The sequence below is a fragment of the Vicugna pacos genome, chromosome X, assembly GCF_048564905.1.
Source record: "Vicugna pacos chromosome X, VicPac4, whole genome shotgun sequence".
NCBI classification, from domain to species: domain Eukaryota; kingdom Metazoa; phylum Chordata; class Mammalia; order Artiodactyla; family Camelidae; genus Vicugna; species Vicugna pacos.
The window spans coordinates 18,526,716-18,542,594 of record NC_133023.1 but is presented as its reverse complement, the minus strand read 5'-3'; the positions used below and the strand labels follow the sequence as shown (position 1 = coordinate 18,542,594).

The 15,879-nt window shown below is 37.7% G+C and overlaps 1 protein-coding gene across 3 annotated transcripts in view; it reads right to left on the bottom strand.

The window, feature by feature from the left end:
- The window catches only part of POLA1 (DNA polymerase alpha 1, catalytic subunit), a 268,997-nt gene that overhangs the window by 158,983 nt on the left and 94,135 nt on the right, over positions 1 to 15,879 (bottom strand). For all 3 annotated transcript variants that reach the window (XM_031673314.2, XM_015250479.3, XM_031673315.2), the window contains exons 27-30: positions 6,746 to 6,778; positions 5,925 to 6,017; positions 4,516 to 4,721; positions 2,543 to 2,675 (exon numbers count right to left, since the gene is read on the bottom strand). In XM_031673314.2, the coding sequence (XP_031529174.1) occupies positions 2,543 to 2,675; positions 4,516 to 4,721; positions 5,925 to 6,017; positions 6,746 to 6,778 (465 nt within the window). The remainder of the gene's footprint in view (positions 1 to 2,542; positions 2,676 to 4,515; positions 4,722 to 5,924; positions 6,018 to 6,745; positions 6,779 to 15,879) is intronic.

The following is a 15,879-nucleotide window of genomic DNA, read 5'->3' as shown; positions in this document are numbered from 1 at the left end:
AGACAAATGTTAATCAACACAGTCACTTTTGATATATAAATAGTTTAATGTAAACAGGCATAGGAATAACTATTACATAAACAATCCTTTCATCAGACTTTACTGTATTTATGTCAACACTGCAGAAATTCTTCTTTATAAAAAAAGTGTAAGAGCATGGGGTAGTAAGTACCTTTGTTAGACTATAAGCATCTTGAAAATACCAACCATGTTTTGCTTATTCAACTTTATATCCCAGAATCTAGCACTGTGTGCACATGTTTGATGAATGGATGATTAAAGCAAAGGAATTCTTTTAGCGCTCACTGAACAACTATTATTTGCCAGCTACTATGCCAAGTGAAATAGAAAATATAAAGACAGTAAGTCACAGTTTCAGTTCTGCCACAGAAAAGTGTATGCACAGCACTGACCACTAAGTATTAACTAGTACTGTTATTATTAATGATAGTGTCACTATAAGTTGATCATTACTGGAGCTCAGTGATGGATCCATGGGTGTTCATGATGCTATTCTCTTTACTTCTGTATAAGCTTAAAAATTTTGACAATAGGAACTTCAAATAGCAAGACTGTAGACTGTTCAACAGAACTCAGAGACTGCCAATGTGTCTATGAGTTGAGTTTCTCAGCACACTAGTGATACTGTGTCATCATCCACGTGAGAGGATGACAACATGGGCCCATGACCCAAGAGGACATGTATTCAGTGTTCTTTTGCCAATAGTGTGGTCATATTTGGGCTCAGCCTTCCAAACTTGTGCCTGGAATCCCTGGCAACATAGTGCCCACATATCTAAGAAGGTAGACAGTGTTGGGGACACCATCTGCATAATTGATGCAAAAACTGATCAAAGCAAGACTGAGGTAGTAACTCTTATTCATGCAAATTTTTGACAGACACAGTAAAATCTGAACAGAAACTACTCTCTAGTGTCACAAGTGATTCCATGCCAGTAGGCATACAGTGCATCACTTAAAGTGAAGAGCTAGTCCCAAGGTACACGTCTTCTTATATTTCTAATTTTTTGTATATTTCATATATAAATGAATGTCTTCTTTTGTGATGTTAAAGACGTCACGGTTAAGAGGTAGGAAACAAATGACTTACCTAAGAATAAACACAAATTGTAAGGATATACATAGAAAATATTCATTCTCTCTAGGAATCAAATAAATGCAAATTAAATCCAATGGTAAAATACAGTTTCATATCCACTATGGTAGCAACATCTTACTTAAACATGAACAGTGATAGTATCACCAATGAAATATCACCACTACAAGCAAATCAGCAAATCTGTGGTGAAACTGGCACATAAATTTTGTTATTATCAACTGTTATTACTCTTTTGCCAAGCAATCTGGCAAGAGCCATACAGATCTTCTTATCTTTTGACTCAAATATTTCCCTTTAAGGAACCTAAACTAAGATAGCAATTCATCCAAAAGTAAAAAAGGCAAATGAATAAAGATGTTCAATACAGTTATTTACAATAGCAATAATGTCCATAATCAAGCAAAAATTTTTAAAGATGTACCAGGGAAATATAAAATTAGCAGGATGATTTTTAAGATTAATACAGAAATGTAGAAAAATCTGTTCATGTTAAGTGAAAACAAGTCTCAAAGTAATATACATTATAATTGCTGTCATGTAAAACTATATTTTAAAGAGTAAGGAAATGTGCAAATATGACAAGCATTACTTTAGTATAGGGGTGTTATGAATGAGTTTTAATTCTGAAACTTCCATTTAATGCCATCATGAGATTCTTTTTCATTAAAATTGCTTTTAGTATGAGCTTTGACAATAAAATCTGTTTATCACAAAATGGGTAAAATGGTATTTGCAAAATGAGCTGAATATGTAAGGATACTCTTTCTAAATGAAAAAGAGAAATCTGTAACCTAACATCTTGTATTACACAGCACTTTTGGAAACCGAGATTTTATTTTTCAAATTAGGTAAGAAAAAATATTCCCTATTTCAACAACTAAGACTAACCATAAAGTATAACTTATATAGGTTAAAAAAAAAAAGCACAAGAGCTTTGAATATACAGAAAGTGCTAGCGCCATCTTAATTCTAAATAACAATGTCTAAAAATGCCTTCTGATTACAGTACCTCTAAGGATCATCTTCTGTAAAGTTACACAAACACACACCCCCTCTGTGTCTCTAAGCTTACAGGCCTGCCCCAGAAACAACTGTAACTGAGGAGGACTGTGAAGAAGGAAATGCTCTCCGGTCCCTGAAACACTAACACATGACTCCACAGAACCTCTGAACGCAGGGCTCCCACGACGTAAGTGAGGAACGGAGAGGGAGGGCCCGGCGACAGGCGGGGGTGCATCAGGGCTGGGCACAGAAGAGGGCAATGCTAATGCTCAATCTGTGAGATAGTTGTTAAGCAGCTAGATAAATAAATTCACAAGCTAGAATTTATTTCAATTGCAAGGATGAGGTGGTCCTTCAGCTATGTGAAGGAGGAGGAAACACACGGCAGCAGCTGGGCTCGGCAATAAATGCCACATTTACCTTGTTAATTTCAAACTGGCTCACTGGGACACTGCCATTTAGCACGTTTTCTCCAATTTCTATTAACCTCTTCTGAATGTTTTCCACTATAGTGTCCCGACTTTGATCCGAAAGAATCTGGCCAATGACAAAGCTGCACAAAAAAAAAAAAAGGATTGATTTTTCGATATCATACTTTATTAATAAAGGAGAGAAAAGGAAGATAGATGTGATTAGATTAACATGTGGAGAAGAACTGGACTAAAAGCTAACATGAGGGTTAATGTCCAAAAGGCCATTAAGGCCATTACTATTTGTTTTTTAACATTAACTCTACCAAAGGTTGCCAACCTTGCAATGTCAGGTCTGCCCTTAAATACACAGATCTTTTTTTTTAAAAAATGAGGCAGCTAATGCTTCACACAAAATGTGGACAGAGAAAGGCATGTGTTCCATCGGATTTTTATGCAATTACAAAATTCCCAAGCAGTTCTATTCTCCGTGTAGGGTAAAATTTTAGAGGCTAAATATTTCACTTTCCTCATGAAGCACCAAGATATTATCTCTAATGTCAATCCACCTGAGATGACCATTGGCTAGGAAAATAGGAATATAAAGTTCTTTATGCAAATTTTTTAAAAACCCAAAGATTTCACTTTTCTCTCTTAAAAGCTTCATTATATTTCTCAGTGTTCTCGAACTGCATGCTATGCCTCAAAAACTTCATGTTGTTCTAACCAGACACCACCCCCCCGCCAAAATAAAAAGGAAAAAAAGGAGTAAGGAAGCCAATATTTTATCCATTTCTGAGAAAATGCAGAGCGAGGGTTTGACAGCTGCATTATAATTTGTGAGAAAAAGAACCCTGACAAAAACATTTGTATAGCTTTAATTACTAATACATTTCTAACTCAGAGAAATTTACTTCTATTATGATGCATCTTTTCTTAGAAAACACAAAGCTGAAGAGAACACTCTAATCGACAGTCTATACAAAGTAGTTTCATCTTTGGGTACGTTTGGGGGCAATGAAGCATTTCAAACTATATTTCACAAGAGGCTAACAGTGACCCAGACTCAGATGATCAACTCTGCCTAATGAAGAGTAGTTTTGCAGAAGCAACAATTGCTCAATCTCCCAACTTGAACACAAGAGGAAGACAGGTAAACAAGTAAAAACTGCTGGTATTCAGCAATAGTAAAATCAATTTAAAATTTTCCTTTCAAAAAAAATTCATCTATTTTCAGAATTGGTTAGGTTCACAAAGCAGGAATTACCTGGAAAGATGGTACAAAAAGCACCTAATGACTTGTCTTTTTAAGATGGGTGCTTTATAAATTAATGTAGCCCTAAAAACAAACAAACAGGTCTTCTTATCACAATCTTTAGTCTCGGGTGCAAAGCTAGGGGGTCGGTCATGACATTTATTATTTTGAAGGCACATATGGTATTTGAGAACTACCTCTTAAATTAACCTGGGATGAGTAAGAATCTTTACACACAAATGATACAGTTGGGGCCAAAGTCTCACTCCATGGCCCACTTTGAATCCTAGAACATTTTAAGCCACAACATGGGGACACTTTAACAATTACGATCCTAAGGAGGCACTAGGAAGATTCAGGAGCACAACACAAGGCATTTTTTAATAGAAACAGTATAGCAAAACAAAACAAAAACAAGCTAACATCAATGAAAAGTAATGTTGTAATCATGTAAAATGTTAACGTTTACCCTCACTGTGAGTTGAAACTCGTAAGGTGCATGTTACAGCAAGCATCTCTTACTAAACAAGTTTGGCTTTGTTTAAGTTTTATCCTATCTGTAAAATTCCACTCCAAGTTAAGTAACAATTGTTAATATGCAACGATAACAGTAACAAAAAAAAAAGTTGTGTACTTGTGCTTGGCAGAATCAAAGTGTTCTCCACGTCATTAATGCTTGAATTGTTTTAAAGAGAAAAAACAAAAGCAAAAACAAAAGCTGAACTCACTTTCCAGTGTCTTTAGCAAGATCACACCAATCTCTTCTAACTATATCTAATCCTTTCACCTCCTGTTTGGTGATGTAATTCCCATCCGATGTTGGCTCGACAACCAGAGCAGCGTATTTCTTTTTCTTCAACAGTAGCAGAGACTTAAAAATACCATCAATGTCTATTTCAAGCAGTTTGTACAACTTATTCACTTCACTTTTTACCTGTGAAAATTTCAACCATTAGTTAGTGCTAGCTTCTCAAACATCAAACAAGGAGAAGATGAACATTGCTACAAATTGCCAAGAGTTAATCTGAACAGAACTTGAAGTCACACAAGGCTAGAAGGCATTTACTTAGGTCATATGGGACATGATATTATATTGGGTATGATTCAAGAGCTTCAAAAAAGCACAGGGAGAAAAACAGACAAAAAGATAAATAGACAATAATATAAATATATCATCCCACTCAACCAAAAGATAGAACTGGCGGGCTCAGTCACAGGAAATTTATGAAAATTATCAAGTAGTCTTTTTTTAATCTAAAAACTGAATGTGTAAGTACTTACCTTCAAACTACTGAATCAGAGATTAGATAGTCTAACAACTAGACACATGGCCAATAAAACTTTGAGATTAAAATAGTGTCTAAGATCTCCCTATACCTCCCAAAGCACCTTGAATATAAGCAAATAACTCTCTGCTGAACAAATAAATGAACAGCTACTTGCTCTTTATTGACAAGGTCAAGGCACAGACTGTCACCTCTAGCGACGGTCCAATGAGTACAGTAATGTCAAGCCTGCTCTCAAGTAAAGACTATAGTTCAAATTTCACACATTTTACGGGGAAAAGACAGGAAGCTGTTAGGTTGTAAGATAGTATCTTAGTTTTAGTTTATTGGAACAACATCTAACATAGCAAGTGTTGAAGAAACACTTGCTAACTATGAACTGCAACTAGGAGGCTACAAATGATTATTTTTAAATGTCCCCTTGACTTTTCAAATATATTTTAAGCACTCCTGTAAAAATTACAGATGTATGTGTATTATGTATGTAGGTAGGTAGGTATTTATCCTTATCTATCACTGTATAAAATGCATCTGAATACTACTTGAGATGTATTTCTCCTTATGAATGACAATGTGGTAAGTTCCAACATGATCACATCTTAAACTGAGACTGTTTACAAAGGTAAAACATATCTATCACTTAAGGAAGAAAAAAATTCCTTTTGAATTTTGCCCTGAAAACAAACAACTGGAGCAAAAGTTAAGAAATATAAAAAAGGATGAAGAACTGAAGGCATTAAGTTCATTATTTTCAGGATACACAGGGACATGAACAGGAATTTATGAAGTTCCATGTAGACATGGAATTCATGAAAGCAGGTAAAATGGATAGTTTCATCAAATTATCTCACCTTGTTTCCCAGTTTAAATACTTCCTCCAGATTGGTACTATTGGTGTTTATCATAATTGAATCTGTATCTCCATAAATAACTTCAAGATTCATCTAATAAAAAGCAACAATTATGAAAGTTAATAAGTGACCATTACACACAGTGAAACTCAAGATTTCCCATACTATAGAAATTGCAGGTTCCAGATGAATTTTCAAAAGTCTGTGCTTATTCCTATCCATACCGTCACTGTACAATCGAAGACTAAACCCCAGTAAGCCAGAAAGGCTAGCACTGCCACATTAAGAAAATCTCCCTCATTTCCTTAAAACAAACAGAAGAGTGGCAGGGGAAATATTCACTTCCAAATGAATTAAAATGTGGGACTGAATAATATAAAGAAAGAGACGAGATGAGGGAAGTGACATCTATATTTACCCACTGTACCACAAACTTAGTGGTCACGACGATTTAGGAAGCAGAAACAAAATGGGTTTTTTTAAATTCAGGAGCACAAATCTGTATTAAATTCTTAACAGTTTCAAACAGTATTTAGTAGAATATGAAGAGTGCCAAAAAAAATCAATCATCACAAACAACAGTGGAGCACATACAGTATAAAGGCCTGGAAGTAAACTCTAATTAGCACTGTTACTAATTTGCTTGAAATACTCACATACAGGCTTCAAGCAGCGGCTAGATCATATCAGTGTTAGTAAAAGAAAAAGGCTATAATCCATTTGGAGGGATTATAAACGTAAACTAGGCATCCTAAGAAGCCATTTCCAGGCTGTCTGGGTTACAGTTTTCCTTGAATACAAAAGAATGTCATCAGCATTACCTTCTGTACCATCTCCTTTGTATGCATCAAAATCTAAATGAAATAAAAAAAAGTCAAGATTAATGCATTACAGAATTATAGAAACATAAATATAAGCCATTTAGAGATAGGTATGCCAATGATTTGTCATTTCCATACATTTTTAAAGCTCTTGACAGTTTTCTAACTACAACCCTCAAAACAACAACATCAACGTAATCTAAAAATCATTTTGCCTCTACGCTGGCTGTTAGCTGGAGATACATAAGCAGATTTAGTGTAAAGATCTATGTAAGAAGACCTATGTAAAGATCTATCTTTAATAAATATGCATAATAAAACATCCTTTTCTAATACGGCACAAAGGCAAACTATTCTCGGTATCAATATTTAAATAGAACTGCATGGCTAAAAACAAAGCTTGACAGAGCATTTCAAATCTGGCAATTCTTACAGTATTCAGGATCTTAAAAAGTTGAAAAAAATACATATATATGATTTAAATTTCTTCCTTAGACTAAACTTCTTGAAGGCAGAAAGTAGATCTTTATTATCTATCCCTGGAGCTCGCAAAGTGCCCAGTACAGAGGTGGGGCTCAATAAACATTCAGGGAACAAACACACATGGTAGATAATACCTGTAGAGAGGTCTGTCCCCAGGCGTAAATAGATGTAAGGCTAGAGACATATAGGTGATAATGTAGATGTAGATAAAAACATATAAATTATCTGAGACTAGATCAGAAGTAACACATATTTAACAAAGGGAGGCCTCTTCAAAGGAGTAATACGACATACTGAGCACTCAGTACGTGTGTTATGTGTAAAATATACGGGCCGGATACTGTGCTACAAGCATTTCGTGCATTTTCTCATTTCTTTTTCCAAGATCCCCAAGACAGCCACTATGAATACTCCCAATTTTTAGATGCAAAAAACAAAGAGAAAATAATTAATTTGTCCCAGTAAGTTACAGAGCAAGTATACGAACCCAGGCGCTCTGACTCCAGAGGGTGGGGCCTTAGTCACTCCATGCTATTGCCTCTAGACCAGCATCCATTATTCAGAGCATCGATCTAAACCAGAAGTCACTTTTCCAACAAGCCAGATAGATTAACTTCATTTATATTTCTTTTTCTTACCTCCAAGAGTCTTCCTTGTCAACTAAGCTCAAACTTCATGGTGTCATTTCTGTCCTTCATGTCTTTTATAATACAAAGCCCTATAAATCCTGACCTTAGAGTATCTTTTATATCTACCCCTTACTTTCCATTTCCACTGCCTACCTTCCCTGCAGAACAGTCTCCCAATGTTGTTTACGCATTCAGTGTCCTATGTTCTTGGGCAAGGAAGACCTTGCCTTGCCCTGGGGGTGATGGGTGGTGGAGAGTACTGATGAGGCTAACCAGTGGTTTAAATGGTGGCTGTACAGTGGAATCGCCTGAGTATCTTTTGAATAATACCAATACCTGGCCCCACAATTCTTTTAAACAGCTCTCAAGATTATTCTTCTGCTTGCAGGCAGGGTTAAGGACCACTGGACTAAGATAATCATGATAATCCCATAATGGAAACAGTTTTTGGCTGACACTTTGTCACCTCCCCAACTAGATCACAAGCTCCTGGAGGTCAGATCCCATGTTTGCACTGAACATCTGACAGACACTCGAAAAACTGCTGGCCAGGTGACTGATAGATCTCACAATAATCCCAATCACTTTTCTACCAGACACTAAAATTCAGTTCACTCATGAAAAAGCATCCACTCTCCTCCACTTCATCTTCATTTTTTAACATTCAAATTACAGGGAAATGCATTGTGAGAGAATACCTGATAATTCCTTTGGGAAAAGGGCAGTAATGAGATCAACCGAAGTCAGGTTAATCATAGTGAGGACAGAACTACTTCTCACGAGTTCTCTTCACCCCCTGCCCCTTCCACCCTTCTATGCTTGGCTTTCCTCATCACAACAGACAGCTCCAAAAGGTAACTATTCCGCTAAGTAAAACATGTCCGGCGCCATCTGTCACTACAACTCCACACGCGCGCTAACGGATGTCTTCTCTCCTTTCACACCGTGAACCAAACCTACTCTGTCCTGAGTGCGCCTCCAACGTGAACTGGCAACTCTCACTTTTCAGATCTATTACCCACTCCCACAATGTCCTGCCACCAACTCACAACCACTTCCACACACTATGTGAGGGCGGTTACTAAAATGAGTCTCCCTTTGGCAGCAGAAACCTCTTGGTGGATGTTTGCAAAGAAATGGTAGAAAACTAAGCAAACTATAAAGACTATACTGCAACTGCTTTTTCAGCTAACACATTATTTTAGAGATTATACCATACTCACATAAAGAGCTGCCTTATTGTTTTTAATGACTACATAGCATTCCACTGGCAGATCGGCAGATTACATGTATATAAGGGTTATTTACTGAAGTGGGGTTATGAAGGTAAAGTGTAGAAACCACCTACATGTAATCTGCCAATCTGCCAGTAACAAGGTAAACTCCTACAAGAGGACTTATTGGGCCAAAGGTTGTATGCTTGAAATTTTTGATAAATATAGCCAAACAGGTCTCTGCAGAGTTTGTACCAATTTCTGAGGATAGTTTTAGTCATCATCTTTCCTGCAGTCTACCACATTCCTAGGACCTAAAAGAGGGCCTGGTACTTGGCAGCTATTAATGAGTATTTGTAGCATGCTGAATAAATATCCTAAGGAGTCGGCAGTATTATAAACCCCACTTTCACAGGAGGAAAACTAGGCTCTATGATTTTGCCCAAAGTAACAGAGCTAATCAAGAGTGTGATCTGGAATCTGGCCCTTACGTTTCATTTTCTTTTCATTATGTCGCACTGCCTTGTTACAAAGCCCATTCCACATGAATGTTCTAGAAGCCAACGATCAAAATCTTACACATTATAGATATCTTCCCCATTAAGGAAATGCATTTTTTAAAAAAGCCACAGGTATCCAGAAAGGTCAACTGGACACAAGGTACAGTGATTACAAGATGGCCGTTTCCAAGTTCACTTCAAAGTGACAAGCCTAATATTAAAGTGACCCATTCTGACAGAAAATCATTTTCTAAGTGCCAGCAGCTAGAAAACAGGGCTATAAAGTCTTGCTAAATTCATTAATAAGGCAGTCTGCAGTTATCTGATTTCACAGCAACACCTGCATATTTATCTACTCATTACCAATTGGATGATGGAATTTTTTCAAGCACATTTCAAAAATCTGCCAACTTCAAGTGTAAAAAAATAAACTTTGTGGTTAATTTTTCCCTTAACAAAGTACAGCTGTTGAGAATAATTGTTCAAGATCTTACCCTGTAATGTCAACTGCAGCAGAACAAAGAGTATTTAATTAGCAAATCTATCCAGTAATTCAACACCTATTATATAAAATGCCTTCGTGATTTTATTCAGGATAATTTGCTAAGAGGGTTATTACTGACATTCAGATGGAATTTAAAATTCCTACGCAAGTCGAGTCATAATAGCAGTAATGATCTCCCCAATCAGGAGATTCGGTGTCACACGAGGCTCTCTTGCAATGCAGCAGCCCATTTCCTGACTTCTTAATTCCTGGGCTCAGCTCAGTGAGAGCCCTTCATGCCGGTATTTCAGTCAGCAATACAGCTTTAATGGGACTCTATTAAAATAACTAGAACAAAAATGACTTTTTGGGGGGTTAAAAAGAATGACAGCACTGCCATCATATCAATCATTGCAGGCTCTGCAGAACAGGGCGGGGTGGGGGGGCAGGAAAGGAGTGGGGCTGAGGGTGGGGAGGACAACAATTAAAGTAATACGAAAAGGTGTTTTAACCCCAATCAGAGCCGCCAAAGGCTGGGGAAGGGTGGGGAGAACCAAAAAGGAAATGTTAAGTGTATTGCAAAAACTTGCTTCCTGAACAGAATAACTGGATCAGGGATACAACCCACAACATGGTTTACTAAGCAGAGAGAGCACGTCTGTTGGGTCGGAGGTGAACAACAGTGGTGACCTGGGACCAACTGCAACCGAGGTGGGTGGGTACAGGTTCTCCTAGCAAGCCCAGGATAAAGCCAGGCTCTTTACTTTTCGCTAGAACAGAGTACTAGTGCCTTGCCATACGTTCATTCAAAGGTTATGAAATGTCTGTAGATGCTATTACAGACTGCAACAGCGCTTATTAATACTAAATGGGAGAAAACACCAACTTTCCAGTTAAAAAATGCCTCAAGCTCCTATTTCAAAAGTATGGATTTATTATACCAGTATCTACTAACAAGAAACCCACTTTGGTGTCTGATACAGAAACTAAACACAATGGAAATCTTCTAAGTGAAGAAAATGCTAGGTAAGGTCACATTCGAAACAAGTAACACATGAACAGAATGACAACTGAAATCTCAAATGGCTTTAGGATTCTTCTGTTAGTGATGACATAAAATTAGAAATAAACTGGAAAGTTTCTGAAATACACTAGCATGATAGGGGAGCAAAATGAATGGTTTTGAAGGATAGGGGAGAGAAAAGAAATATAAATATTATGATATGTGGTATTCGGACCATTATCTAAGCTTTCCCTATTCCCAATTTCAGCAATTTCCAAGCAGGACTCAGTGTTACTCAGTTCTCCTGGTTGGCGAACATCTTTTATTTCATCTTATTAGATGGACTTTTTCCTATTTTCCTAATCTCTGTTATTCTTAGATGTGTGTCTTCTCTCTCTAAGATGCTCAAGGAGCAAGGCCTTTGGTTTAATAAGCACCCTACTTTGTCTCCACCATTCCTGTGACACTGGTTTCCTTACTGCCTTTAAAACTTGGCTTTACTCTCTTTAAAACCGGGATAACACTACCACTTAATTCCCTGAGCTAGGTGGGAATAAGAACTGTAGGCTGAAAACATGCTTTGCAAAGATAAAATGTTACATAAATGAGTTCAAAAACAAACAAACAAAAAAACCAAAAAACAACAAAAAACACAAGTCAGGGGTCTGAAATCTGAGTCCTGGTTTAAACTGCCAATTATTAATTAGCTAAGTGATGTGAGAACAAGTTGGTTTCCCTCCCTAGGCAATGGCATACTCATTTATAAGATTAAGAGGTTGGGATTCCTCCCAGGTAGAAATATCTAGAATCCAAGTTTGACAAATAGCAGTATCTCTTCCTTATATCTGGTTGTTTTGTCTTTGGACCATATTCATTTCTTTAGTATTAGGAAAAGGAGGCACCAATATATCCAACAAAGATAACTAGCATTACAAGAATGTATTTCCATATTCTAGATTGCTTTTGAAGGCTATGTGGTTGTAAAATAACTAGAAACATGTCAGCTCTTCCAAGTTGTCTACATATAACTTCTGTACTTAATTTAACGAGTGTGCATATTTATAGTACCTAGAAACATATGCCACCTTCTCTTGAGACCCACCCCTCGCTCCCCTCATCCAAACCCCACGGGGGAGATTATACACACATCTACATATATACATCAGTGCTTCTCATCCTCAGCACTACTGACATTTTAGGCCAGATAATTCTTTGTCATCAGGGACTGTCCCTGGCCTCTACTCACCAGATGCCAGTAGCACACATGCACATGCATGTGTGTGCAGACACACACACACACACACACTCTCTTTCTCCAGTTATGACAACCAAAATTGTCTCCACATATTGCCCAATGATTCCTGGGGAGCGTAACTTCTCCTGGTTGAGATTCAGTGATCATACACTGATGACTCAACATTTTCTCTCTCCAAGCCCATATTCAATTATCTGTTCCGTAAGCATTTATTCTATATCCCAACCATCTCCTCCAAACCTTCACCAGCTCCAAACATAATAAATGGCACCCCCAGGAGCCATCAACTAAAACAAAGGGCTGACTTTCTTTCTGATCCAATGAGCCAATAAGTCTCACATTAGACTCTTTTTCCAGTGGGGCACCTCCTGCCAGTGCGCTGTCCCTCCTCCAGGTCCTAATCACTCAGCCTACCAGTCTCCAGCATCGGTACCTTCTAAGCCATTCTTCACATTTTGCCAGTGTTCCTTCTAAAATGTCCTCTTTAAAATGAAATTCAAACCCCTCAGCTTGACCTGAGACTCATGATCTAGTTGAGGCCCGCCTCATCTAATGTTTCCCATACACACCCCCTTGATCTAGACTTCTGGAAGTGCTGTGAGTACACTGAACAAGTCGTACTCTTTTCTTGCTTCTGTGCTTTTCACACGCTGTTTCCCCACAATGCTTTAAAGTGCAGTTTCCAAAGTTAGGCTGTGTGGTGGCTACTTCTATGCATGAACTTGGCTAGGCCATGACACCCAGATATACCCAAACACCAGGCTGCAAGCTGCTGTGAACGTTTTTGGTTTTGTTTTTTGTTTTTGCAAGAGATTGACATTTAAATCAGCCCACTGAATAAAGGAGGAAACACACCACAATGTAGGTGGGCCTGACACAATCAGTTGAAGGCCTTAAGAGAAAAAGACCAAGGTCCCCGCAAAGAAGAGGGAACTCTGCAGCAGACAGCCTTCAGTGAAGCCGAAACTCAACTCTTCCTCGTGAAACATCAACTTATGTTCCATATGTTTGGGTGTCCAGTTTGCCAATGCGCTCTGCAGATTTCAAAACTTGCCAGCTCCCACAATGACATGAGTCAATTCCTTAACACCAGTCCCTCTCCTTCACCCTCTCATCCTGACAAACATACACTCCTACTGGTTCCGTTTCTCTGGAAAACCTTAACTAATACAGGCTGCCTGAGTTCAAAGCTTAACAGCACGCCTTATAAGCTGTGTGACCTCAGGCACACAGTATAACCTCTCTCTAAGCCCCCAGTTTCATGACTTAAAATGGAGACAGTAACTGTAGCTTCTTTACCATAGGGCTGCTGTGAGCATTAAATGTAACAACATATGTATTCTCCAAACATATTTAAACTCTTCTTCAACCTAGTTAATACATCCCATGTGTTAACGTCACAAATACCACAAGTGTATCTTCGGCTGTACGAAGTAGTCATTCTTTTCATTTATATTAACTGTCAGCTTGCTTTCATTTCCTAGTTTTATTGTTGAAAGAGTAAAGGACTCCACCTTCTTGCCTTATACTGCTCTTAAGTTTTACTATTCTTTGTAGCTTTGTATTTTTTTAGAGTCCATATTAAAAAAAAAAGTCATGTTTGGCAGGTTCCAAAAAAAATGTAACAACATATGTAAATTGTTCTGTACAGTCTCTGATACATAAGTGTGCAGTGTTAGGTATTATCATTACCTGACATCTACTCACTTTACAAGGAACTTCACACCATCAGAAAAGCCTCTTTGGCCTCTCCAATCCAATGATATTAACAAGTATGTTAGTCCAATGTAGCCCCCACATTATTCTGTGAATACCACAGCATACAACTCTATTAGAAAAGGTAAAATTAAGAAACTATAATCAAATTATAAGCAGAGAACATGTCTTTGCCATTAAACCTAACACAATGCCTGGCACAAAGTAGTACGTCAATACATACTTATTTCTTAGGCTTGAGTAAAAGGAGGCCAACCCAAGTGGTCCAGCACAAGAAGAGCAAAGCCATGGATTGATAAGTGCATCTTCACAACAAGACCCTAAGGCTGGTTACAGAAAGTGGCAATTAAACCCACACACAGCACATATTTAAATGCTAGCTCTTTCCATGCAAGAAATGAAAAGTGAATAAGTTTTAATCCCACCTTCAAATACAATGCATGTTAAACATTCACTCAAGAGAAATGAATTTCTACCCCAGTGATAAAGTCCTGTTAATTATAAACTTCACTGAAAGTGTACCTTTCCCGTACAACTCTTGTTTCCAGATAAACTGATTTTGTTTAAATCCTTAATTTACAATCTAACCTTCTGATAGCTCATGTGTAAGGAATATAAAACACGCTGAATAAACAAAGCTTTCTGAAAGGTTTCTCCTCCCCAACAGACACAGTTAATGATATTTATGAGTATCTCTCAATTACTTCCCTAAAATTTGACACTGCCCTAAAATTTGACACAGCCCTAATTTTGATCTAAAAGCTTAAACACCCACAAACTATGGCTTTGAATAAGTGAACTGAAAAGTGAACTTCTCCCATGTCTTCCAACTTCTTGCCCCCAAATATTTATTCATCTTGTGGATTTTTAAAAATCTACTTTATATTTTGACTTTAAAAAAAAACTGTTTTCAGCTTTAAAGAAACCTTCCTTTCATGACATTCTTATTCTCTAGTCCTCCTCCATCCCAATCTCCAGTTGAGAAACTCACATCTTGTATGTTTCACTTGAAGTTATGTGCATCATTGCCACACATGGCATTATATCTGACACAGGACCCTGGAGAGCTTGTAGAGCCAGCTTTAAAGCACACTTTGGCCAAATTTATTCACCAACACAAGAGTTCAAGTACAAGACTACACTCTAAATATTAAATTCCCAGGCGGAAAAAAACGTTAAGACAACAAAATTGAAACTAGAGCAGGAGATGTTAACCTAAAGTCAAGATACCTGAAAATCCCTGAAACTCTTACGGAAAAATTTGAATGCATGTCTAGATGCATTTTTCTAGGAAGAGGGTCCGTGTATTTCATCAATTTTGAAATTTCAATTCATTTAAATATAAGTACCATGGAAGATGTTCCAATTAGCCATAAAAATAGAGCACCTTCAGATCTCTCAGAATTCATATAATGTCCACGGAATTAGAAACACCCCCGCCTAAAGGTCTTTGCCTCTTGTTTTGGAGCTCGGTGTTTTCAGCACCTCCAGTCTATTCCCCTCACAGAAAAACACGGACATGTCAAAAGGCACCAAGATTTGGTTCTCTGATTGACTCCTCAGATAACTCATCTGGGGGGCTAATTAAGACACGGCCAAACTATGTCCGCACGGTAAGTGAACATCAGCATTCAGGCAAGTTTCATACAACCTGATGAAAATTGACTCAAAGTGTCTTACTTCAGTAATCACTTAGACAGAATGAATTTTACATTAGTGGATCAAGCATGCACCAGGCCTCAGTGGAAATAAAAAAGGCTTAGAGTAATAGGATTTATAAATCCACCCATTAGGTTAATGGCTAAATGATTTACATGTAACTTTCTCCCCCACCCCGCCCTCCCTCACCC